The following is a 19,790-nucleotide window of genomic DNA, read 5'->3' on the forward strand; positions in this document are numbered from 1 at the left end:
GTGCAAGAGCCTCCCTAACTGCCTGGATACAAAATGTGTATCTGCATCCGATCTGCAGATAGGTTTGCAGGGCTCTAACCAGGGGCACTCTCCCTGGAAGCCCCTCGAGGCTGAGAGGTTCCCCTCCTGCCCTAGGTGTTGCAATCACACTCCGCAGAGATTGGGAGCAGCTGGTCTGGGGACCCCCACTATTTCGCATCCCTCCTAGGCTTGTCCTAATACGCTGCCCGTAGCTTGCACGAGGTCTCGGGAAGCGGAAGGCGACCGAGTCGCAGAGGATCCTGGGAGTTGTAGTCTTTTGTACGAGACTGACCCATAGGCGCCCCGCTCCTTAGCCCAAGCTGGGAACTACAACCCGCGCCGAGGTCGTTGTTCCCCCGCTAAGATGGCGGCTCCCTTGGTGCTGGGGATTCTGGTGGCCGTCACGGTCCGGGCCGTGCTGTACCGATCCAGCCTGGCCGGGTTCATCTCCGAGCGGGTCGAGGTGGCGTCCCCTTTAAATGCCTGGAAGCGAGGTGAGACCTGCGGGGTAGCAGGCCCCCGCCCGGCCCTGAGGGAGCAGCCTTCCCAGCCCAGCCCAGCCCAGCCTAGCCTAGCCTAGCCTTCCCCCCGGGCCCGGGCTCGATGAATGGGCTGCGAGACCTTGCCCCGGCCCGAGGCGAGCCCTGCAGGGCCGTGCGCCTCCCTGACAGGACGGGGCACGGGCTCCCGAGCGGCGCAGCGCTTTGCAGACAAGCAGCGTGACAGGCCCCTGCCAGCAGGACTTCCTGGGCCGGGGGGTTGGTGCTAAGTTGCGAGGGGCTAGAGCAGGGGTCGGCAACCTTTCAGAAGTGCTGTGCTGAGTCTTCATTTATACACTCTGATTTAAGGTTTCGTGTGCCAGTAATACATTTTAACGCTTTTAGAAGGTCTCTTTCTATAAGTCTATAATATATAACTAAACTATTGTTGTATGTAAAGTAAATATGGTTTTAAAAATGTTTAAGAAGCTTTACTTAAAGTTAAGTTAAAATGCAGAGCCCCCCGGACTGGTGGCCAGGACCCGGGCAGTGTGAGTGCCATTGAAAATCAGCTCATCTGCTGCCTTTGGCACTCATGCCATAGGTTGCCTACCCCTGGGCTAGAGCCTGCAAGATGTGGCTTTCTCGAGCTGGAAACCAGCGTGTGTGTTTGTAGCTGGGTGTGAACCCTTGGCATGGGAGTAGAGATGGGATCAAAGTACCCCCTGTAGGCAGGAGGCCAAGGCTCTTCCCAGAAGCAGAAGCCCTTGGACTGGAGCTAGCAGTCTGGGGGGGGGGGGAGAGACAAGAAATCATAGGGTACATCTACACTACAGGGGGGAGTCGATTTAAGATACGCAAATTCAGCTACATGAATAGCGTAGCTGAATTCGACGTATCACAGCCGACTTACCCCGTTGTGAGGACGGCGGCAAAATCGACTTCTGCGGCTTTTTGTCGGCGGCGCTTACTACCACCTCCCCTGGTGGAGTTAGAGCGCCGATTCGGGGATCGATTGTCGCGTCCCGACGGGACGCGATAAATCGATCCCCGAGAGGTCGATTTCTACCCGCCAATTCAGGCGGGTAGTATAGACCAGACCTCAGAGTAATTTCCTTGTTTCTGGTTCTTCTTATAAAACCCAATTCAGTGGCCAAAAGAGGCTTGATGCAGTCTCTTCCTTCCTGGTCTGGAACAGCTTGTGAGCCCCACCTCAGAATAGGCCAGTGTTTAGAGAGCTCTCCTGGAGGTGGAAAACCCTGTTAAAGTCTTTTCTCCCCCTCTGGCTGCGAGGAGGGGAGGCAAAGTGAACCTGGGTCTCCCACATCCCAGGTGAGTGCTCTAACCACTAGGATTAAAGTGAAAAGGTGGGCAGCACCACCTCCTCCTGCTATTTTGTGTGGCGCATGATAGGTGCCTAACTCAGGGGAAGCCTATATTACAAAATTAAGTTGACTTCAGTTATGTTGACTGGGCTGAAAGCTGGAGCCATGGGCTGATGTAAACAACACAGTCTACACTGACACTGCATCAACCTCACTACATCAACCTAAGCACAATGCCTCTCGAGGAGGTGGAGTTATTAGGTTGGTGACTTACATCAGTGGGAGCAACATTGTAGTGTAGGTGCTTATGGAGTTGTTGACCTAACTCTGCAGTATAGACCGGGGCTTGTTCTCGGAAGAAACACCTTAGACACCTAAGCTGCCTGACTCCAGGAGAGGGGTTCCTAATTGTGGATCCCTAGCAGAAAGAGGTGACTAACTCTGGCTGAGAGAGGAGAGTTTTAGGATACACCCCTCTTCTTGACATCTTCCATTGGCTGGCCAAGGTGGGAAGCCACAAAGCTTGCTGGCTTGTATGGATTGCATTCTATAGGTTCCTGTCTCTTCCTATTCGGAGCCTAGGTGCCTAACTCATGCTTTGTGGATCCCACTGTTGTTCCAGTGATTTTTCTAGTGCCTAAAAGTTAAGCACCACAACTCTCAGCATTGCAACACCTAAGTCCCTTTGTGGCTCTGAGCCCATATTCTTCAAGATTTTACAACTAGTAGATTTCATCCTCTCACACCTATTTTTTACTCATATATTGGAAGAGTAAAACAAGCTTTCCTGCTTTTTCAGCTCCTGGTTGGCTTCTTAACATTGAATGAAATAACCTTTGAACTAAACTAGTTGAATAAACAGAAATGAAGAAAATATTCTCTGTACCTGTGGAAGAGGATAATGCTGTCCAAACCTGGTTTAGCACTTCACCACACTGGTTCCAGGTGCTTAGCCAGTGACTTCCACCAGTTCAGTAGTTTGACTTTCTTTAAAACCTCAGCAGCAATCATGTACAGCTTAATATTATTTTTCTTTAATTTTAATGATTTTAAGAGTACAATAAGTTTTATGCCTTAACAAGTTGTCTTAACTTCATATTTAATTTTAAATTGCTTTGTTTTTAAAAGCAATAATATATTTACTTTTAAATAAAAAATCAGATTTATTTTAATTACTAATTATTTTTTTCATCCACCCTGTCCTGGGCCCAGCATGGAGGTCATTGAGAGCACAGGACAGTCTCAATTCCAGTGCCCACGCTGCAGCATCTCTGAGCTGCAATTACAAGGAAGATTGTGCTCAGCTCCAGGCTGGAGCTTGCTCAGTGCAGCTGGAATCTTTTGGAAATTTAGCTGTGAAGCTCTAGCAAGTTCTTACTGAACATATGTGATGATTTTTCAAAGGCTTATAACTTGGCCAACTGGTTCAACAAAAGACACATCCCTGACACTACGGCTCTGCTGCCAAATTTCAAGATGGTGCACTAAAGCAGGGTTCTCAAAGCCGGTCCGCCGCTTGTTCAGGGAAAGCCCCTGGTGGGCCAGGCCGGTTTGTTTACCTGCCACATCCGCAGGTTCGGCTGATGGCGGCTCCCACTGACCACAGTTCACCACTCCAGGCCAATGGGGGCTGCGGGAAGCGGTGCAGGCTGAGGGATGTGTTGGCCGCCCTTCCCTCAGCCCCCATTGGCCTGGAGCGGCAAACCGCAGCCAGTGGGAGCCATGATCGGCCGAACCTGCGGACGCGGCAGGTAAACAAACCGGCCTGGCCCACCAGGGGCTTTCCCTGAACAAGCGGCGGAACAGCTTTGAGAACCACTGCACTAAAGCATGGGGATAAGAACAGCCATACTGAGTCAGACTAGTGATCCATCTAGCTCAGTATCCTGTCTTCTGACAGTGGCCAGTGCCAGATGCTTTAGAGGGAATGAACAGAATAGGGCCATTTTGAGTGATTCCATCCCCAGGCATCCAGTCCCAACGTCTGCAAGTTGGAGGTTTAGGGACACCCGGAAAATGGGATTGCATCCTTGATTATCTTTGCTAATAGCCATTGATAAGAATACAGAGTTTCTCAAAGAAAAGGTCACAGGAATTTTTTAATGTGGGAAAAAGTACATATTTTTTCAGAAGCCTCACTCTTGGAAACAGCTGTACTGTTTTAGCTGAAATTTCCTCAAAACATTCAACCTGAGGTATGCACCCATCAAGGAAAATTTCAGCCCAAATGCTTGAGGTTTGGCCGAGTTGTAAGCAACTGGAAACAGGGTCTTATAATGGGAAGTGATGGGCAGCCTTAAAAATAGGCAGTGCTACCAGCCCCACCTATAATAATTATTAATATAATTTGTTTTGTATTGTGTACATCTGGTTTAGGACTGTAAAAGTGACATTTAGGGCTGTCCCATGTCTCTCTAGCCAAACACAGTAGTTCCCTTCAAAATGTAGTTTCCCTTCAAGATGTGCAACTTACTAATGGCTTGATGCCTGCTTAGGGAATGGAAGATTTTATCAGCATGGACTAGGTATTAGTTTTGTGGGTGTGGCTGTTATTTCAGAAGAAATGTAATGTGAGAAAATCAGAGACAGTAGCATGCCTTATCAATCAGACACATGACACATTCTGTGTACAGTTAATTGAAAAACATCCCAACTGTAATATTTTTAATTGCCTGAAACAAATGGTTAAATCATACCATGTGGTGTCAATTTTGACATATTTGTGTGGTAGAAATAAACCAGAAAATACCTAATTCTAGTTGCTCTGTCAGTTTTGTGTGATCTGTTCAGACAGAGATTCATTTTGAAATTCTTATGATCACAGATATTTTAAAACCTATAAATCTACCATTGTGAGATTTGCTGTGTCTCCAGTCCACAGAATCCTAATGTGGATATCTTGTGTGTTTCAGTTGTCGAAGGGCTAGCTTTGCTGGATTTGGGTGTCTCGCCCTATTCTGGAGATGTCTTCCATGAAGTAAGTGAATGTGTTTCATTTTTCTTCGGTAATAGTTCATATTATCTTATATACTTACACAGTGCCTTTAAATGTCCAGCTATATGTGTGTGTGCTACTGTGTGAATTTCAAAAAATAAATGACTTGATTTATAAACTTCAGAACCATGTAGTTGTCTGTGTAACAAATATATGCAGTGAGTAGCCCTGCTAAAAAGTAGCGTTCATGACAGCACAGCTGGCTGTTGCAAAATTAATTGACATTGTAACTGGTGATTATTACTGCATATGCAAAATTAAAACCAGGGGAATTCATTAGCTGCAAATATTCTGTTCACATGCAAATTTTCCTAGCAGAAAAGAGATAATAGAAATGCAGATATTGGTGTTATTGGCAGTCTGAAAAGAATTGTTCCGGACAGAATTGTTTTCATTTTCTAAACATAATGCACTAGTGTATCAAGACAAGAAACAAACATCAGGTTATGACACTCTTCACTGGAGTCATCAACATATCGGTGTTGGGTTATCCGTGATCATGCCTGTGCTGTGTGTCATCCAGGCTAGCACTAGTAACACTGGTACGGTTATCGGGTGGTGTGCTCCTACATGTCCCTACATTTTGCAGTAATATCAATGCCAGCTTTGATATCACGGTGCTCTTCCTGCTCCTCCACGTGAGGGCCTTCATCTTCCAAGCACTTATGCAGCTGAGAAAATTTGTGCACATGAGTAGTTGCTTGTGGACACTGCAGCTGGGAGGTGTGATTCCTAGCATGGGCAGACAGACCCACGCTAGCTCAGCTTGAGCTAACATGCTAACAATAGCATTGTGGATGTTGCGGCACTGGCAGCGACTTGGGCTAGCTGCCTGAACTTGGACCAGTGGATTGGGTGGGCTTGGATGTGGGCGGCTAGTCTGAGCTGCCACCCATGCAACAACATCCATGCTACAGTTTTTAGCATGGTAGCTCAAGGTGAGCTAGCGCAAGTCTGTCTACCCATGTTGGGAATCACACATCCCAGCTGCAGTGTAGATACACCAGCAAAGCTAATATGTGTAAATGCTTGCAAGATCAAGGCTATGGTCAGCTGGAGGACAAGGATTCAGAAATAAACCTGTGGTGCCAGCGTCAATGTAGTGACACTCTATAAACTGATTAATTCATTGCCTTATTGGGGCAACATTTTCTTTCCTTTTTAATGGCCTGATTTTGTGAATGCTACTGAGTATAGCTCTTAATGTTGTGAGTATTCTCAATGAAGTAATTACTACTTCTCATGGTACTAAGAGTTTGCAGGATTGGGGCCTGAGTTTGTAGGGGATTGACAAGATTTGATTGTGTCTTTCTCTTTCACTCTCTTAGACCCCGTTAATAATATACTTGTTTCATTTCCTGATTGAATATTCTGAATTGGTGTTCATGGTAAGTTTTGCTTCAATCTTTTTAAAAAACAAAACAACCCATTCCAGGAATGACCTTCTTTTTAAAAGCAAAAATATATTTGATTTTTTTTAATTATTGATTTTTATCCACCAAATCCTTAGCCCAGCTGAGGGATCATTGAGATCAGTGAGGTGTTGAGTGTGCTCAGTTCCCACAGCTTCCATTCACGTCAGTGAGAATTAAGGGCAATCAGCAGTTTTGTAGATTAGGCCCCTAATGAGCCCAAGAGATATTTAGAAAGGAAGACATGTCTATACATATGCATGCTCAGTTTGTACCTCCCTCTCCCTCCAAAAACTAATCTTCATTAGAACTTCCTGCCTGGCTAAATGTCATCAAGGGGAAAAACGGGGGCTTGACACAAACCCTTAACACTGACCTTAAAAGGTAGGGGCGGGGGAGTTTTGTGCCCTATAGCAGTGGTTTTCAATCTTTTTTTTTCATTTGTAGATCCCTAAAAAATTTCAAATGGAGGTTTGGACCCCTTTGGAAATTTTAGATATAGTCTGCAGACTCCCAGGTTGAAAACCACTGCTCTAAATAAATAGGGTACAAATTCTGGTTTTCCATTGCAAGTGACCTTTAGTGAAGAATGTAGAGATTATACTTTCGAATTGTGGGCTTCTCGTTGAAGTCAATGGCAATGCTCTGGGGAGTTCAGTGGGAGCAGAAGCAGGTTCTGTCTGAGCACGTTAGAGTTAAAAACACCTATGTGTGACGGTAAATTATTTTGTCTATTGCATAATACAAATAAACAAAAATCACCCAGCTAATTTGCTTCTATTCTCTGCAGCTCTGATGACAAAGGCAATCTAGCACCTCTCACAAGGGCTAAAAATTGATTATAACACATGTATGGCAACCATTTCAAATTATTTGCTATGAGCCCTAGACAATTGGTACTGTTATCTGGTGAGCAGTGGGTCAGTTCAGAAGGCTGCTTTTCTGGTTCATTGGTGAACATGTTCTTAGCCACATGTGCAGTGTCTAACATGCTGTCTCTGCTGTGGCTAGATCAGTGGTTCTGTAATTCTTGTCGGCCACTTGATGAGAGACCTCTATTTTGTGAACAATTTCTCCTCTTCCAGTTCCCCACTTCTTGCTTCTCAAAATATTCACTTCTCTGTACCCACCAGGAAGGGCTTAAAGAAACACTGCTACTCCATGGGCCATAGCTTAAAAGCCGCAGGGCTAGAATCTGTAAAGATGTTTCCACCTCACACCCTGACCTATTACCAATAGTTACTACGGTGAATGTTCAATTCAGAGTATTGGCACAATATCGCAGCTTTCTGTGGTGGTTGCATTTGCTACTGTTTTCCTTGTTTGAGAGACCAGTCAGTCTTTGTCTGCCTTCCTTTCTTTAGATAACTGATGTGCTGACTGCTGTTGCCCTCTACTTGGCCGTCCAGGACTTCAACAAAGTTGTGGTAAGCAGACTTGCAGAATCTTCCGGTCCTTGTTCTCTCGACAAGTGCAAGTGTATTTCATTAAATGAAAATGTGAAGCAAGTCCAGGTCTACTCAGACAATGCGCTTATCGATATCTATTGATTAGCAATAGCTACGAAATCAGCAAAAAGGTCAGCAAACATGGATGCAGAATGTGGGTGAGCCAGCATGGACCCTGTTAACTTCTGCTGTTACGTGTGTTTCACAGGGGGTGGCTTCTCAGCATGATGTAGGTATTGTGGTGTTACTCAAGTTAATGTAATGGCTGTGCACATCATAGTTTTAACGATGATCTCACATGCATACCTCCTTTTGTCTGAAAGGATCTTCAAGCATTTGAGAAACTGATATTGAAGTATACCTTGGAATCAGGTCAGCCACCAGGGAAATGCAGCCACTTCTGGGGTGAAACATGGCAGCTGGTTTACAATGCACAGTAATGGGATGCAATAATTTAAGACAGGAATTGAGGACTCCTTTTCAGTTGTAATGGGAATTTTAAGTGTGCAAAACTAATTACTGTTGTAGGAATTTGGCACAACATTGGGGCTCTCATTCTTAGGCCTGTTCGCACTACAGCTTTTAACCAGTTACTCACATGGCTGGCTTTGTGTCCACATGCAGCATGGTTAATTTACAGACCAAAAAGTACCTAACAGTAACTATAAGGTTTATTAGCCTTAAAGAAAGTTGTAGTTTGAGTTCACATAATCCAGAATGGTGGAGGATCGATAATTCTGCTGCACTGGGCAAGAAATCTGACACCGGAGTGATTTAATCCCTACCAATGCCTTCAAAATATTAATAAATGGAATTTGAAGCTAGTGACTCTCCCTGAGGAGGGTGTGCATTCTTTCATAAATAACTTAATTGAGGCAATCTTTGCAAATAGAAGACTCTGTGTCTGTAATGGCAGCACAGTGTTCCCTAGTATCATGCTGGGACTTTGATTCATTACCAATTTAAAAGGAAGGGTACTACCATTTTCTGCAGCACCTATGTGTACATTGGCAGTCTCCCATCTAAGCAGGGACCTGGCCTAACCTTGCTTAGCTTGGGAGAGCTGAAGGAATAATAGCAAAAGATGCTATGGCTCCTGGCGTCTAAAAATCCTCACCAGTAAGGCAGTTCTTCAGACTCTCTGTGGGACACTTCAGTAGATTTACAGATCACCTTTTTCACTTCTCTGGAGAACATATATTTTTAGTGGGGGATATATGAAATGTATTTTGGGTGCCCAGAGGAGATCTCTGACAGATGCTCTGAAGCAACGGGCATACACAGAGGTGCACAATCCTGAGTATAGCTTAGTGAATGACTTTGTTTGTGTAGGACTTAGATGTTACATTGGGGGTTACATTGGGGGTAAAGTTCACCATTCTTTGGTGACAATGCAGGATTTAGAGAGTGCACAAAAGCTGCCATGTTGCATTTGAAAACACACTGGGCACTCAAAATGTACATAGAAATGACTCTTAATAACTAATTCAATAACTCCCTCATTTCACACACAAATTGAGCAAATGTCACTATTGCTGTTACTAGGGGCAACAAAATAAACTAAACTGGAAGCTATTTTGGAACTATGAGCTGGAAAAGCCTTAGGAAATTGTCCAGGAAGTGCAAACACTTTGTTTTTATTTGAGCTCTTATATCTTCGCAGTGCCTCTTCTGACTTGCCTGACTTGATAGTAAAATCCGAGTCTGGCATTCAGTCATGTCTCTGCAACTTCAAGCAGAATGGTTTGGGTCAGGCAAAGTCAGTAGGGAGGGGAGTCAAAATTGGGCTTATTAAGCAAACCTTTGTTCTTCCTTAAGTATAAGGTGACTAGCATCTCTACATAGACGTCATGGTGATGGACATGGTTGCAGACTCTAGATAGATACAATGTATTTCCATGTCTGACAGCTTTCCGTCATTCTCTCTTGTTCAGTTTAAAAAGCAAAAACTCCTAATGGAACTGGATCAGTATGCATCAGATGTGGCCGAACTCATCCGGACCCCGATGGAAATGCACTACATCCCCCTCAAAGTAGCACTGTTGTAAGTATTGCTTCTTGCAAGCAGATGCAAGAAACTTAGATTCCAAATCCTCCCATGTTTTAATTTTTCTGTTTAGGGGTTTCAGCATCTTAGTTAAGTATTCTCTTTAGTTGCTTTCTCTTTCCTGGTACACAGAAAAAATGTGCCAAGCACTGTATCTCCATAGTCAAGTAACAGAAAGCTAATGCTTCTCCAAATTTATGTTTCACATAGTAAAATAAATTTTTCAACCCCTTTCTATTGGAATTGACAATGTACAGTCTCTAATATGGAGAGATTGTTGTCTCTCTGTTGTTTAGATTTCTGTTAAAAGCGCAATTTTGCCCATCTTCTAACTTCTTCAAAACTAAACCAGTGCATCCAAAATGTCTGTTGTGTTCCCCTTCTAGAAGAGAACATTTTTTTGAAAGTTTGGGGGCAATTGGGCAAGGTGTTCCCAGGACATGACTGTTTTGAAAACCCAGAAATTATTTTTAAGGGTCTGAGGTAATCAGTTTCCACCTAGTTAACTTTAATAACATCCCTCTGAGGCATTATAAGAAACCCCATTATTCAGACATGCTCTAAGTTTTTGAAGTAAGTAAAGCTCTAATTAAAACAAACAGTATAGGAGGCAGATACTCAAAATCAAAAGAAACAAATCTCTCTTTCCTGATCTGAATAAATCAGATAAACCTGGAGTCTGGAATTAATCAAAAGGGATCTGCCTCTTGGCTCTCCCTTACCATTGATGTCCTTTGATCAGAAGAAGGATTTTCATAAAAGAAACATGAATGATTCTTTCCTGTCCTGATATGAATTGTATAGGTCAGTAAACCACCACCACCCCACCTCAGGTGAGAAAGCTGAAGCTTTCCTCTTTTGTTTAAAAAAAAAAAGTTAGACTATTTCTCATTTTTATTACACTTGGTGCTCAATATCACAAAGGAATACCGGAATTGTATCTTAGCATAGCCTGGTATTTGAAGTAGCCATTAACTTCAGGCGTATGAAAAGGTCAACCTCAGACTGCGAGAACCCAGTAGTATGATAAATATTCATAGGAGAGAACAGCTGGCAAGTCATAATCCCCTCTCCTGTCTCCAGGGTCTGACATGTTACAATGGAGGTTGGTTGATCTGCTGTCTTACTTATTGAATCAATAATGTACAGAGCGTTTCTTTGCTCCTTGGAGCCCAGTTAAATTAGACTGCTGCATCATTCATTTCAAATTTTCAGAGAGGAGCTGGTATCTCTAAAGTATGGTTGCACTCTGAAGAGTGACTCTCAAAGAGCATTGTGGGGTTCTGTGTTTACTGTCTCTTGGTGATTACAGCTCAGATGTGCTCAATTTACAAGTAAAAAGATGGTTTATATTTTAAACTGCTAACCTTGCAGTTACCCTGGGATCTGAGCATCAGCCTGGATTCTCTGCTTCTCGCACGTCCCACCTGCAATAAACGTTCGTCAGATCAAATTAGGCCCTGCTGGCACCTATGCAGTCACGTTGCCTTCAGCGGGGTTGCACAGGTATAACTGACTGGGACATAGGAAACAGTTCTGTTTATGCACAAGAAGAAATAGAATCCATCTTGCTGTCTGTTTAGCCATGTTGGCCCCTCAGGGCTAACAGGAGTAAAAAATGCAGCAGGAACTTATTTTAGTCACTAAAGTCAGCATATGTGACTTTGAATACAAAGCTGGAGCAGACTGGCTGAGTAACATGGGCCATTTTAATTTGATCACTTTTCAGAACAGAATTGCATTTTAAATGGGCTCTTTTTCCTCTGCCATCTCCTGCTTCCCACTGGGCTCTCCCACGATCACCCCATCCTTCGCCATGACATGTTTATACACAAGTGCAGCATCTGATTTTGCACCGTTTGAAAGGCATCAATTCAGCTGGATCCCTTTGAAGTTGAGAGGAAAGCATACAATGTAAACATTTAAACAATCAAAAAGAAACAGCAAATCATTTTCCTTTGATATTTCTCTCTTTGCTATGGTATTTTTCTTTCTTTCTTTTCTTTTTTTTTTTTTTTTAATGGCATGAGTGTAATTGAGTTTTTATTCTTTTTCAGTTATCTCCTAAATCCATACACAGTGATGTCTTGTGTTGCAAAGTCCACCTGTGCCATCAACAATACTGTCATTGCATTCTTCATTTTGACTACAATAAAAGGTAATGCACTGGGAAAATCTTGCTCCGACTCATATCTTTCTGTAAATATTTGAACCATAAGCTATTGGAAATGCAGTTAATAGTAGACATATCACAGACTGGGTTAAGGCAATGTCAAAGGTCTACTTGGAATCACTGAAGCAAAAGGCAAATGCATAGTTAAGTACAAGGTCTGTCATCCCAACATGTATAAAAGTCTCCGGTCTTGTGAGGTGTGTCTACACTAAACGCTAAGCCCAGGCTTGGACTCAGGTTTGAGCCGAAGCCATCCTTCCAACCGCACAGAGACACACAGCCTGACTCGGATCAGCAAGGACTTGGGACCCTGGGTCCTAGCACCCTGGTAGAAGTGGGAGGGTCAGAGCCCGAGTCCTGCTGTGACTCGAGTCCATCTCCTGTCATTTTGCAGTGTGGACACAGCTCAAGCCACAGACCCAGGTCAAAAGGTCTGCATGGTGCAGTGTGGATGCATTGGCACAGCTGTGAGATTCAAGTCCAGCAATTGCAGTTATTTACAATGCAGTGTGAACACTCAAGCGCAGCCTGGGAAACGAGTCCACAAACCTGCATCCGAGTTTACAATGCAATGAAAACATTCCCTAAATATTGATTGATTCTTAGGCCGGTGCCCTCTTTTGGACAACTTTGATTATCTTTCTATTTAGAAACCAATCTGCCTCTATCTTTTATTTCTGAGGGGGCGGTGGGGCACTGTCGCTTCCTCTTTTTTTTCTTATTAAGGATATTTGCATGAGAGTTCACCTGCTTCTATTGTCTAACTCTCACCTGCAATCATAACCTTGTTTGATATCAGCAAATTGTGGTGTTACAAACATCTATAGCTTCAGAAGAGGGATAAGCAGCAGGAGCAGATGAACTCTAAAGGAACATTATGCCAGTGTCTCTAATTTTTTAAATAGTAGAAGATATAGAATAGATTACAGTAGGCTGGCAGCTACCTTAATCTCATAGCTGCAGCTAAATTTCTCTTTCCAGTCTAAGGTCCTATCAGCAGAGCATCTGGGCGGCTCTGTAATATTCACATAAGAACATAGGGATTTCTCTAGTGGTCAGTCTAGTCTGTTATCTTGTCTCCAGTAGTGGCCAGTACCAGATGACTCAGAGGAAAAAGGGACAAACTTCAGAATAAACAATTAGAAGCTAATATACCTGTAAGGGAAGGTTCTTCCTAACCCCTATTTGGTTAGTGGTTGGATTATGCCATTGAAGCAGGAGGATTTATATTTGAAACTACATTTGCAAAAATAAGTGAACAAGATCCACTTTGGTGTAGTGCTCTATAATTGTTCACCTACTTAGCAATACAGAAAGTTGAATAATTCCCAGTGAGCTACTCTGTAGCAGTGTTTCCCAACGACTGGTCCATGGACTGATGCCTGTCACTCAGATCTCCTTGACACAGTTTAGAAAGACAACAAGCCAGTCCCCGGTATCAAAAAGGTTAAAAAACACTCCTCTGTAGTAATTGTCCCATGTTCTTCTTTCCTGAATCGGTGTGTGGCAACCTCTAGTGTTGAAAGTGTGTTTAGGGGGAGAATCAGATTATGGGTAAAAGATTTTCTTGGGAGTTTTTTATGTAACGATAGATTTCTGCATAGCAAGCCTTTGCACATAGATATTTCTAATCTAACACTCACTGAAACAGAGAACAGGTAGGTTTCTGTCTAGGAGAATGTAATTGTGAAAGGAAGAGGATTCTTCATTTTAGAGATCCCAGTGAAGGGTCTGTGCTGCTCATTCTCTTAAAGAGGATGGAAGTGAAGGAGAGAAGCTTATTTGTGTTAGTGATGCGGAGTGAACTAGTGTGATCTACTGGTTAGCCCTTTGGACTGAGCCACGACTTTGGCTTTCCAATCCTGTCTTTGTCACTAACTTTGAGCAAATTAATTAGGCCAAAATGTTGAGAAGTAGCTCCTGGTCAGGGATGCTTCCTTTTATTGGTGTCCAACTGGAGATACCTTGGGCCTGATCTGAGCACCCACAATTCCAGCTGAAGTTGATGAGCAGTGTGAGTGCTCAGCAGTTAGCTCAGCCCAGAATGTCTCAAATTGGGCAACCAAAAATGTAGGCATTCAAAATTAGAAGTCACTTTTAAAATTTTTAATTAAGCTCTGTACCTAAATTTCCACATCTGTAAAATAGGGCTAATGCTACTTCCCTACTCAGACTTGTGAAGCTCAAGTAACGTTTGCAGAGCACTCTGAGACAGTCCAGTGAAAACGGGCTCTCAAGTGCATAATATTAATAGAACAGCTGCTTCATGCAGAAATGACTCCAGACTGCACCTTCTCCCACATAAATAGTGACTGACATCTATGTATGAGACTTGGGTTATATGAATCTCTCTAGGTAGATTATAGGGATATAAACCAATTGCATCAATTGCTGTTTCATGCTATTGACTCTTTGTCAGAGCCCTTCTTCTTGTCTCAATGTCCCTGTAATACAGAGAGGGACAAGCTCCAGAACACGCTGAAATAGTTATTTTTACCCCCTCTAATTGCTTGTGGAGTTCTGATGATCACAGCTGGTACTGTGCAGTAGTTCCCCCTATTTGAGCAGTGACTCAATATTTAAAGGACTGTTTGTTTGAATATGACCATCTTTATGATCATGGTTTGTTAACTGAGGTTTGTTTCCTCCCTGCAGGTAGTACCCTCCTCAGTGCTATATTCCTGGCCTTAGCAACATACCAGTCACTGTATCCTCTCACCTTGTTTGCACCAGCATTGCTGTATCTTCTACAGGTAAATATTCTCTTAAGAGTAATTGTATTGGCTGTAACCTCTGATATCCTATGCATGGCCAATTCCTATCAGCCAGCAATGGTTGTCCTGTGTCTAGGTGGAGGGAGGAGATACACTGTGAGATTCAGTGGCCAGTTCTCAAGATCTGGAAAAAATAATCTTATCCTTCCCCAGGCCAGTGGAGGTTTAACATCTTGCAGTAGTCATGTGGATAGAAGGAGGAAAGCAGAAACTCATTTACTCCCTGTCTGCAAATTTGCAGGCAGTTCTCCTTACTGAAACACAAAGCTGCGTTTGGTGTCACGTGACCACCAAAGAGAATTTTGGAGCAGCAGAGTTTCTTCTATAGTGACTCAGCATCAGTGCCATGAGGTATAGTGACAGTCCTTTTGCCTGAATCATCCAGGCCCAACAATGCACTGCAAAAGACAGTGATCATGTCTAACTTGCCCCACAGTGCTAGGCATGCACTTGTGGTACTTGCAAACATCTGCTTTCCCCAGCCTCATTCCTCCTCCATTTACAGAATGTTGATCAGATTGTACCAGGGATTCTGAAGAAGATGGTATCCTTAATTATTAATGGATGCCCAAAGCCCTGCAAGACGAACACTGAACCGCAAAGCAGTTTAATTTATCTTTACCAAGACTGGAAAGGGGTATTAAAGCAGAGGCAACTCTTCGCTAGTGATGTAAAAGACAAATGCATGCTGATAGCTACTGCTGAGAGCACAATGTTGTGGAATAGAGAGGATGATGTAAAGAGACTATTCATGTTCACTGGAAGAAGAGATAATTCATTGGAAATGGGTGTCTCCCTACTAATCTATTCTGTTCCTTTAGGTGCTTCTACCGTACCCATCACCACGGTATTCAGTATATCCCTTTCCTTTCCCTTTGTCTGGGGTTTCAGGTGGCTTGATACCTGTCTTAAGTCTTCTGCTGATATTGTGAGAGTTGACTGGAACAAGAGCCTAAATCATAAAGGTCCTTATGGAAACTGATCAGTTTCTCGTTTCATCTAGTTGGGAAAGCAAGGGGATGCTCCAGGGAAAGGCTATGGACACTAGTGAAAGGACTCTTACCCAGCATCTGTACAGAGATTTATAAGTAGTGTCTGAAAAAATCTTGCCAGGTCCCAGATGACTGTCAGTCATATATTTCCACTGACATGCCTCACTCTGTGATTTTACAGTGGATGTTCATTACAGAGTTCTCTCTCTCTCTTCCCTGAAGCCCATTCTCAATTTCTTTAACTCTGAAAGAAAATGGAGAAGAGTCACTTACACACTCTTCCTCCTTCCCCCTGTGTACATGTCTTTCATTTTTCTCCAAAACATCCAGGAAATTTCATTGTTGTTTTAAATCTTTGCCGTAATGGAGCATCTACAAAGTCAAAACTATTTGTTAAATCTGAAAAGAGACTGTGCTGTTGTTTGGGGAGCAGTGAGTTCCCTGCAGATTGTCCCAATTGTGCACTTCTCTTTATTTTAAGCAAAACATCTGCATGACGGTGGCAGAGCATAAGTATAGTGTTTCCAGAGTTGGTGACCTGTGATGATACACGAACACCTAATGCCTTTGGATTTATAAGGGGACTTTCAAAAGCATTCAGAGCTGCAAAAAGATGTCTGTTTATCAGGATTTGTTGTTGAACTTCACTGCCTCCCTTGTGAAGTTTGTACCGAATTAAATGGCTGCTCTCCTGCACTTTCTGTCTATCCTGCCAAGAAGTCTGTGTAAATTGGCTTGAGATGTTCCAGAAAGTTTTCTGATGTTAAATCTGCCATGGTTCAGAGGGACAGAGCACCCTTCCATCAGAGCCCTTTACAGCCTGAGTCAGTATTGCCTCTCAGGACCCTGGCAAGGCATGTAAAGTACAAATGTGGGTGCCAAATGGCAATGCAGCTTCACTGATTTAGAGCTGCTGAATTCTGGTGGAGCTTCTGTCAGAGGTGGCCCAGATTTCCAAACCTGGCGTGCTTGCTTGGCTGCACAGTTACCAACATTCTGCACATACATCAGGGAATCTCACACACACACACACACACACACCCCACCCCACACCCCGTTAGGGTTACTTGAATGTGAAATTACCTGACTTTTCAGGCACAGTTCTGAAAGTATTGGGCAGAGTGTGTGATTTGATTGGCCAAGGCAGAGCACATTGGAGCAGAGTGTGCTGAATGCTGTTACTCCCATTGTAGCAGGGCCAGTGTTTGCTGCTTTCTGTCAGCAGGGCAGGTCTTGTTAATAGAAGGCCACAGGATGTCCTCTTATTTTCCTTGTTTGTGTTTTGTTTCCAGCGTCAGTTCATACCAGTGAAACTGAAAAGCAAAGGCTTCTGGTTGTACACCACGCAATATGCAGCACTGTATCTCTGTAGCTTGATGGTAATTGTCTGCCTCTCATTCTTCCTCCTCAATTCCTGGGACTTTATTCCATCTGTGTATGGTTTCATGTAAGTAGTTGTAATTTGTTTTCTGGGAATGTCCATACTGTGATAGGCGTTATCCACGCATACGGGAGACACATTCCCTGTCCCAAAGAGCTTTCAGTCTCAGGAAAAATTTACCAGCAATTCAGGGGAAACAAACACACTAATAACAAAAATATATAACCCAAGTTCCATTAAACCATGACAGCAAGAATTAGAGCAGTAGTACTCAACCAGGGGTATGTGTATCCCCCCGTGTACAGAGGTCTTCCACGGTGGGACATCAACTCATCTAGATATATTTGCTTAGTTTTACAACAGGCTACATAAAAAGCACTAGTGAAGTCAGTACAAACTAAAATTTCATACAATGACTTGTTTATACTGCTCTATGTACTGTACACTGAAATATAAGTACAATATTTATATTCCAATTGATTTATTTTATAATTATATGGTAAAAATGAGAACGTGAGCAATTGTTCACTAACAGTGTGCTGTGATACTTTTGTATTTTGATGTCTGATTTTGTAAGCAAGTAGTTTTTAAGTGAGGTAAAACTTGGGGTACACAAGACAAATCAGACTCCTGCAAGGGGTACAGTAGTCTGGAAAGGTTGAGAGCCACTGATCTAGAGAAGACGAACTAGGTGGGGAGAAGATACTGGAGTTTCTTCAGTCTCCCTATAATTAACTAGAAGTGGATCTGTTTCTTGGCATGTGCTTTGGATTAGCCAAATTGACCGCAGTGGGTGTCACTGATGATGGACTCCACAGGAGTAAAGCTGCATGTGTGTTTAACTGTATAAAATGGCCTTAAAGTGACATTAAGGAAAAAGTTAGGTGCTGCTTGAGAAAATAGTGATCAGGATGTTTAAATATCTTGGGGATTATAGGTGTTCAATAAGTGGATGCAGCCTTTTCTTGTCCACTCTGCCCCGGTTTCATGTGTCACCTTCAGTTTTGTACTGCTTGATGAACTCTCTGACTAGTTAAATATGTAACTAGTGCTGACAGCTAGAAGCACTGACACCAACTATGGAGGGTGATTTCCCTCCCTGAGTTTTCTCCCCTTTGGTTTCCTCACAATGCATTCTAAGACATAGCCTCCCTTTCCCCTCCCCCACCTCTCCTTCCAGTAGCGCACAATGGTTCAATAATTTCATAGAAGCAAGTAAGTCAAATACCAACTGCTTTAAAATGTTACCTTGATTTTTCTCTTTAAATTTCAGCCTTTCCGTTCCAGATCTGACTCCCAACATTGGCCTCTTCTGGTACTTCTTTGCTGAGATGTTTGAACACTTCAGTCTGTTCTTCGTGTGTGTATTTCAGATCAATGTCTTCTTCTACACCATTCCCTTAGCAGTAAAGCTAAAGTAAGTGGGTTTATTTGCTATCCCTTTTGTCTCTGTGATCTGCCAGCCTAAGGAGTTGCTACTATTCTGTCTCTGTTGGCAGGAGTGGGAATGATAGAGACTTTCTCTTCTTGATATACTTCCTACACCAAAAATGATTTCAGCCCACAAAGCCCACTGTCATGTTACTGTCCAGTAGAAACCCATGCAGGTCCGTGTCAGACATCTGGAGCTGTGAAATGAAAGAGCAGAATTAGGTTTTTATCAACTCTTTCCTTCTCACTTCCTAAAGTGACAGTGTTCTTCTCTCAAGGAGGGAAGGGTGTTAAGCCTTTGGTGTACTGAAAATGTACCTCATATCCTTTAAGAACCCTGCATGTTAGTGCATTTTTTACTTGTTCCCTAGAATAGTGGGATGCAGCTTTTTTTATAGAGAAGCACGTTGCTTCATGTAACACTGGGATACCAGGATACCTCAAATATTCTGGGGAGGTAATACGCAGAATGGTTAGAGCAAGGGACTGCTTGCCAGGACTTCATGGATTCTGTTCCTGGCTCTGAATCAGCTTTGTGGCCTGGAACAATTTTGCTATCTCGTCCTGTGCCTCAGTTTCCCCATCGATAAAATGGGGATAAAAATATACCACCTTTAAGGCAGAAGTTGTGTGAGGCTCAGTCCATTAATGTTTGTAAAGTGCTTTCATGAAATGCTCTGTGCAAGGACAAAATCATCTTAATATCTGGTTTTCCAAGGAAGGAGCTGCTCTCATTGCCTGTGTCAAGGCTTGGGACTCTTGCTGCTCCTGTATGGGGAATCATGGGAGCTCCCACGCTTCTCCCCTCCTAGCATGCATCGTCCTCTTCTGCTATGGAGCTGTGAAGATAGTTTCATTGCAGATTGCCTTAGAAGTGCAGGCAGTTTTCTGAGATAATAGCTGATATGCGTTCCCCGCTCTGTTGGAGCCAGGCCATTCTCTCTCTGTCTGTCAGTCTGGAAGGCTAAGAATAGTGTGTGGTCATGGGTGGTGACAGGCAAACACAACTGTGTCCTGAGAATTCAGTGTAAGGAAACATCTTCATATCTCTTGGCTGTAAGGCATTAGCATCACTATGGGGCCACAGGTGCTGGAGCCAGGGGGTGGGAGGGAGTGCCGATGCCCCTCCACTTTTGAGAACTTAAGCTTGGCAGGGGCACAACAAGGGGGGACCCTTCACTTGGCCCTGGATCAGAGCTGGGTGGCATAATGGCAAAGTCCCTTCCCTGCTGGTATAACAGAGGGACAGCTGGGCCAAATTAGAGTGAGTGGCGTTGTGACCTGGCGCATAGGGTCACAACTCCAGTTGTTA

General features: G+C 43.4%; 1 protein-coding gene across 1 annotated transcript in view; it reads left to right on the forward strand.

The window, feature by feature from the left end:
- The first annotated feature begins 385 nt into the window (after nt 1-385).
- PIGU (phosphatidylinositol glycan anchor biosynthesis class U) overlaps nt 386-19,790 on the forward strand; it is a 40,277-nt gene continuing 20,872 nt past the window's right edge. Inside the window, exons 1-9 of the mRNA XM_024195330.3 lie at nt 386-515; nt 4,738-4,802; nt 6,149-6,208; nt 7,597-7,659; nt 9,615-9,724; nt 11,785-11,885; nt 14,556-14,653; nt 16,959-17,113; nt 18,321-18,464. Of these exons, the coding sequence (XP_024051098.2) occupies nt 386-515; nt 4,738-4,802; nt 6,149-6,208; nt 7,597-7,659; nt 9,615-9,724; nt 11,785-11,885; nt 14,556-14,653; nt 16,959-17,113; nt 18,321-18,464 (926 nt within the window). The remainder of the gene's footprint in view (nt 516-4,737; nt 4,803-6,148; nt 6,209-7,596; nt 7,660-9,614; nt 9,725-11,784; nt 11,886-14,555; nt 14,654-16,958; nt 17,114-18,320; nt 18,465-19,790) is intronic.

This window comes from Terrapene carolina, unplaced genomic scaffold (genome assembly GCF_002925995.2).
Source record: "Terrapene carolina triunguis isolate 2854851 unplaced genomic scaffold, T_m_triunguis-2.0 Scaffold233, whole genome shotgun sequence".
Classification (NCBI taxonomy): domain Eukaryota; kingdom Metazoa; phylum Chordata; order Testudines; family Emydidae; genus Terrapene; species Terrapene triunguis.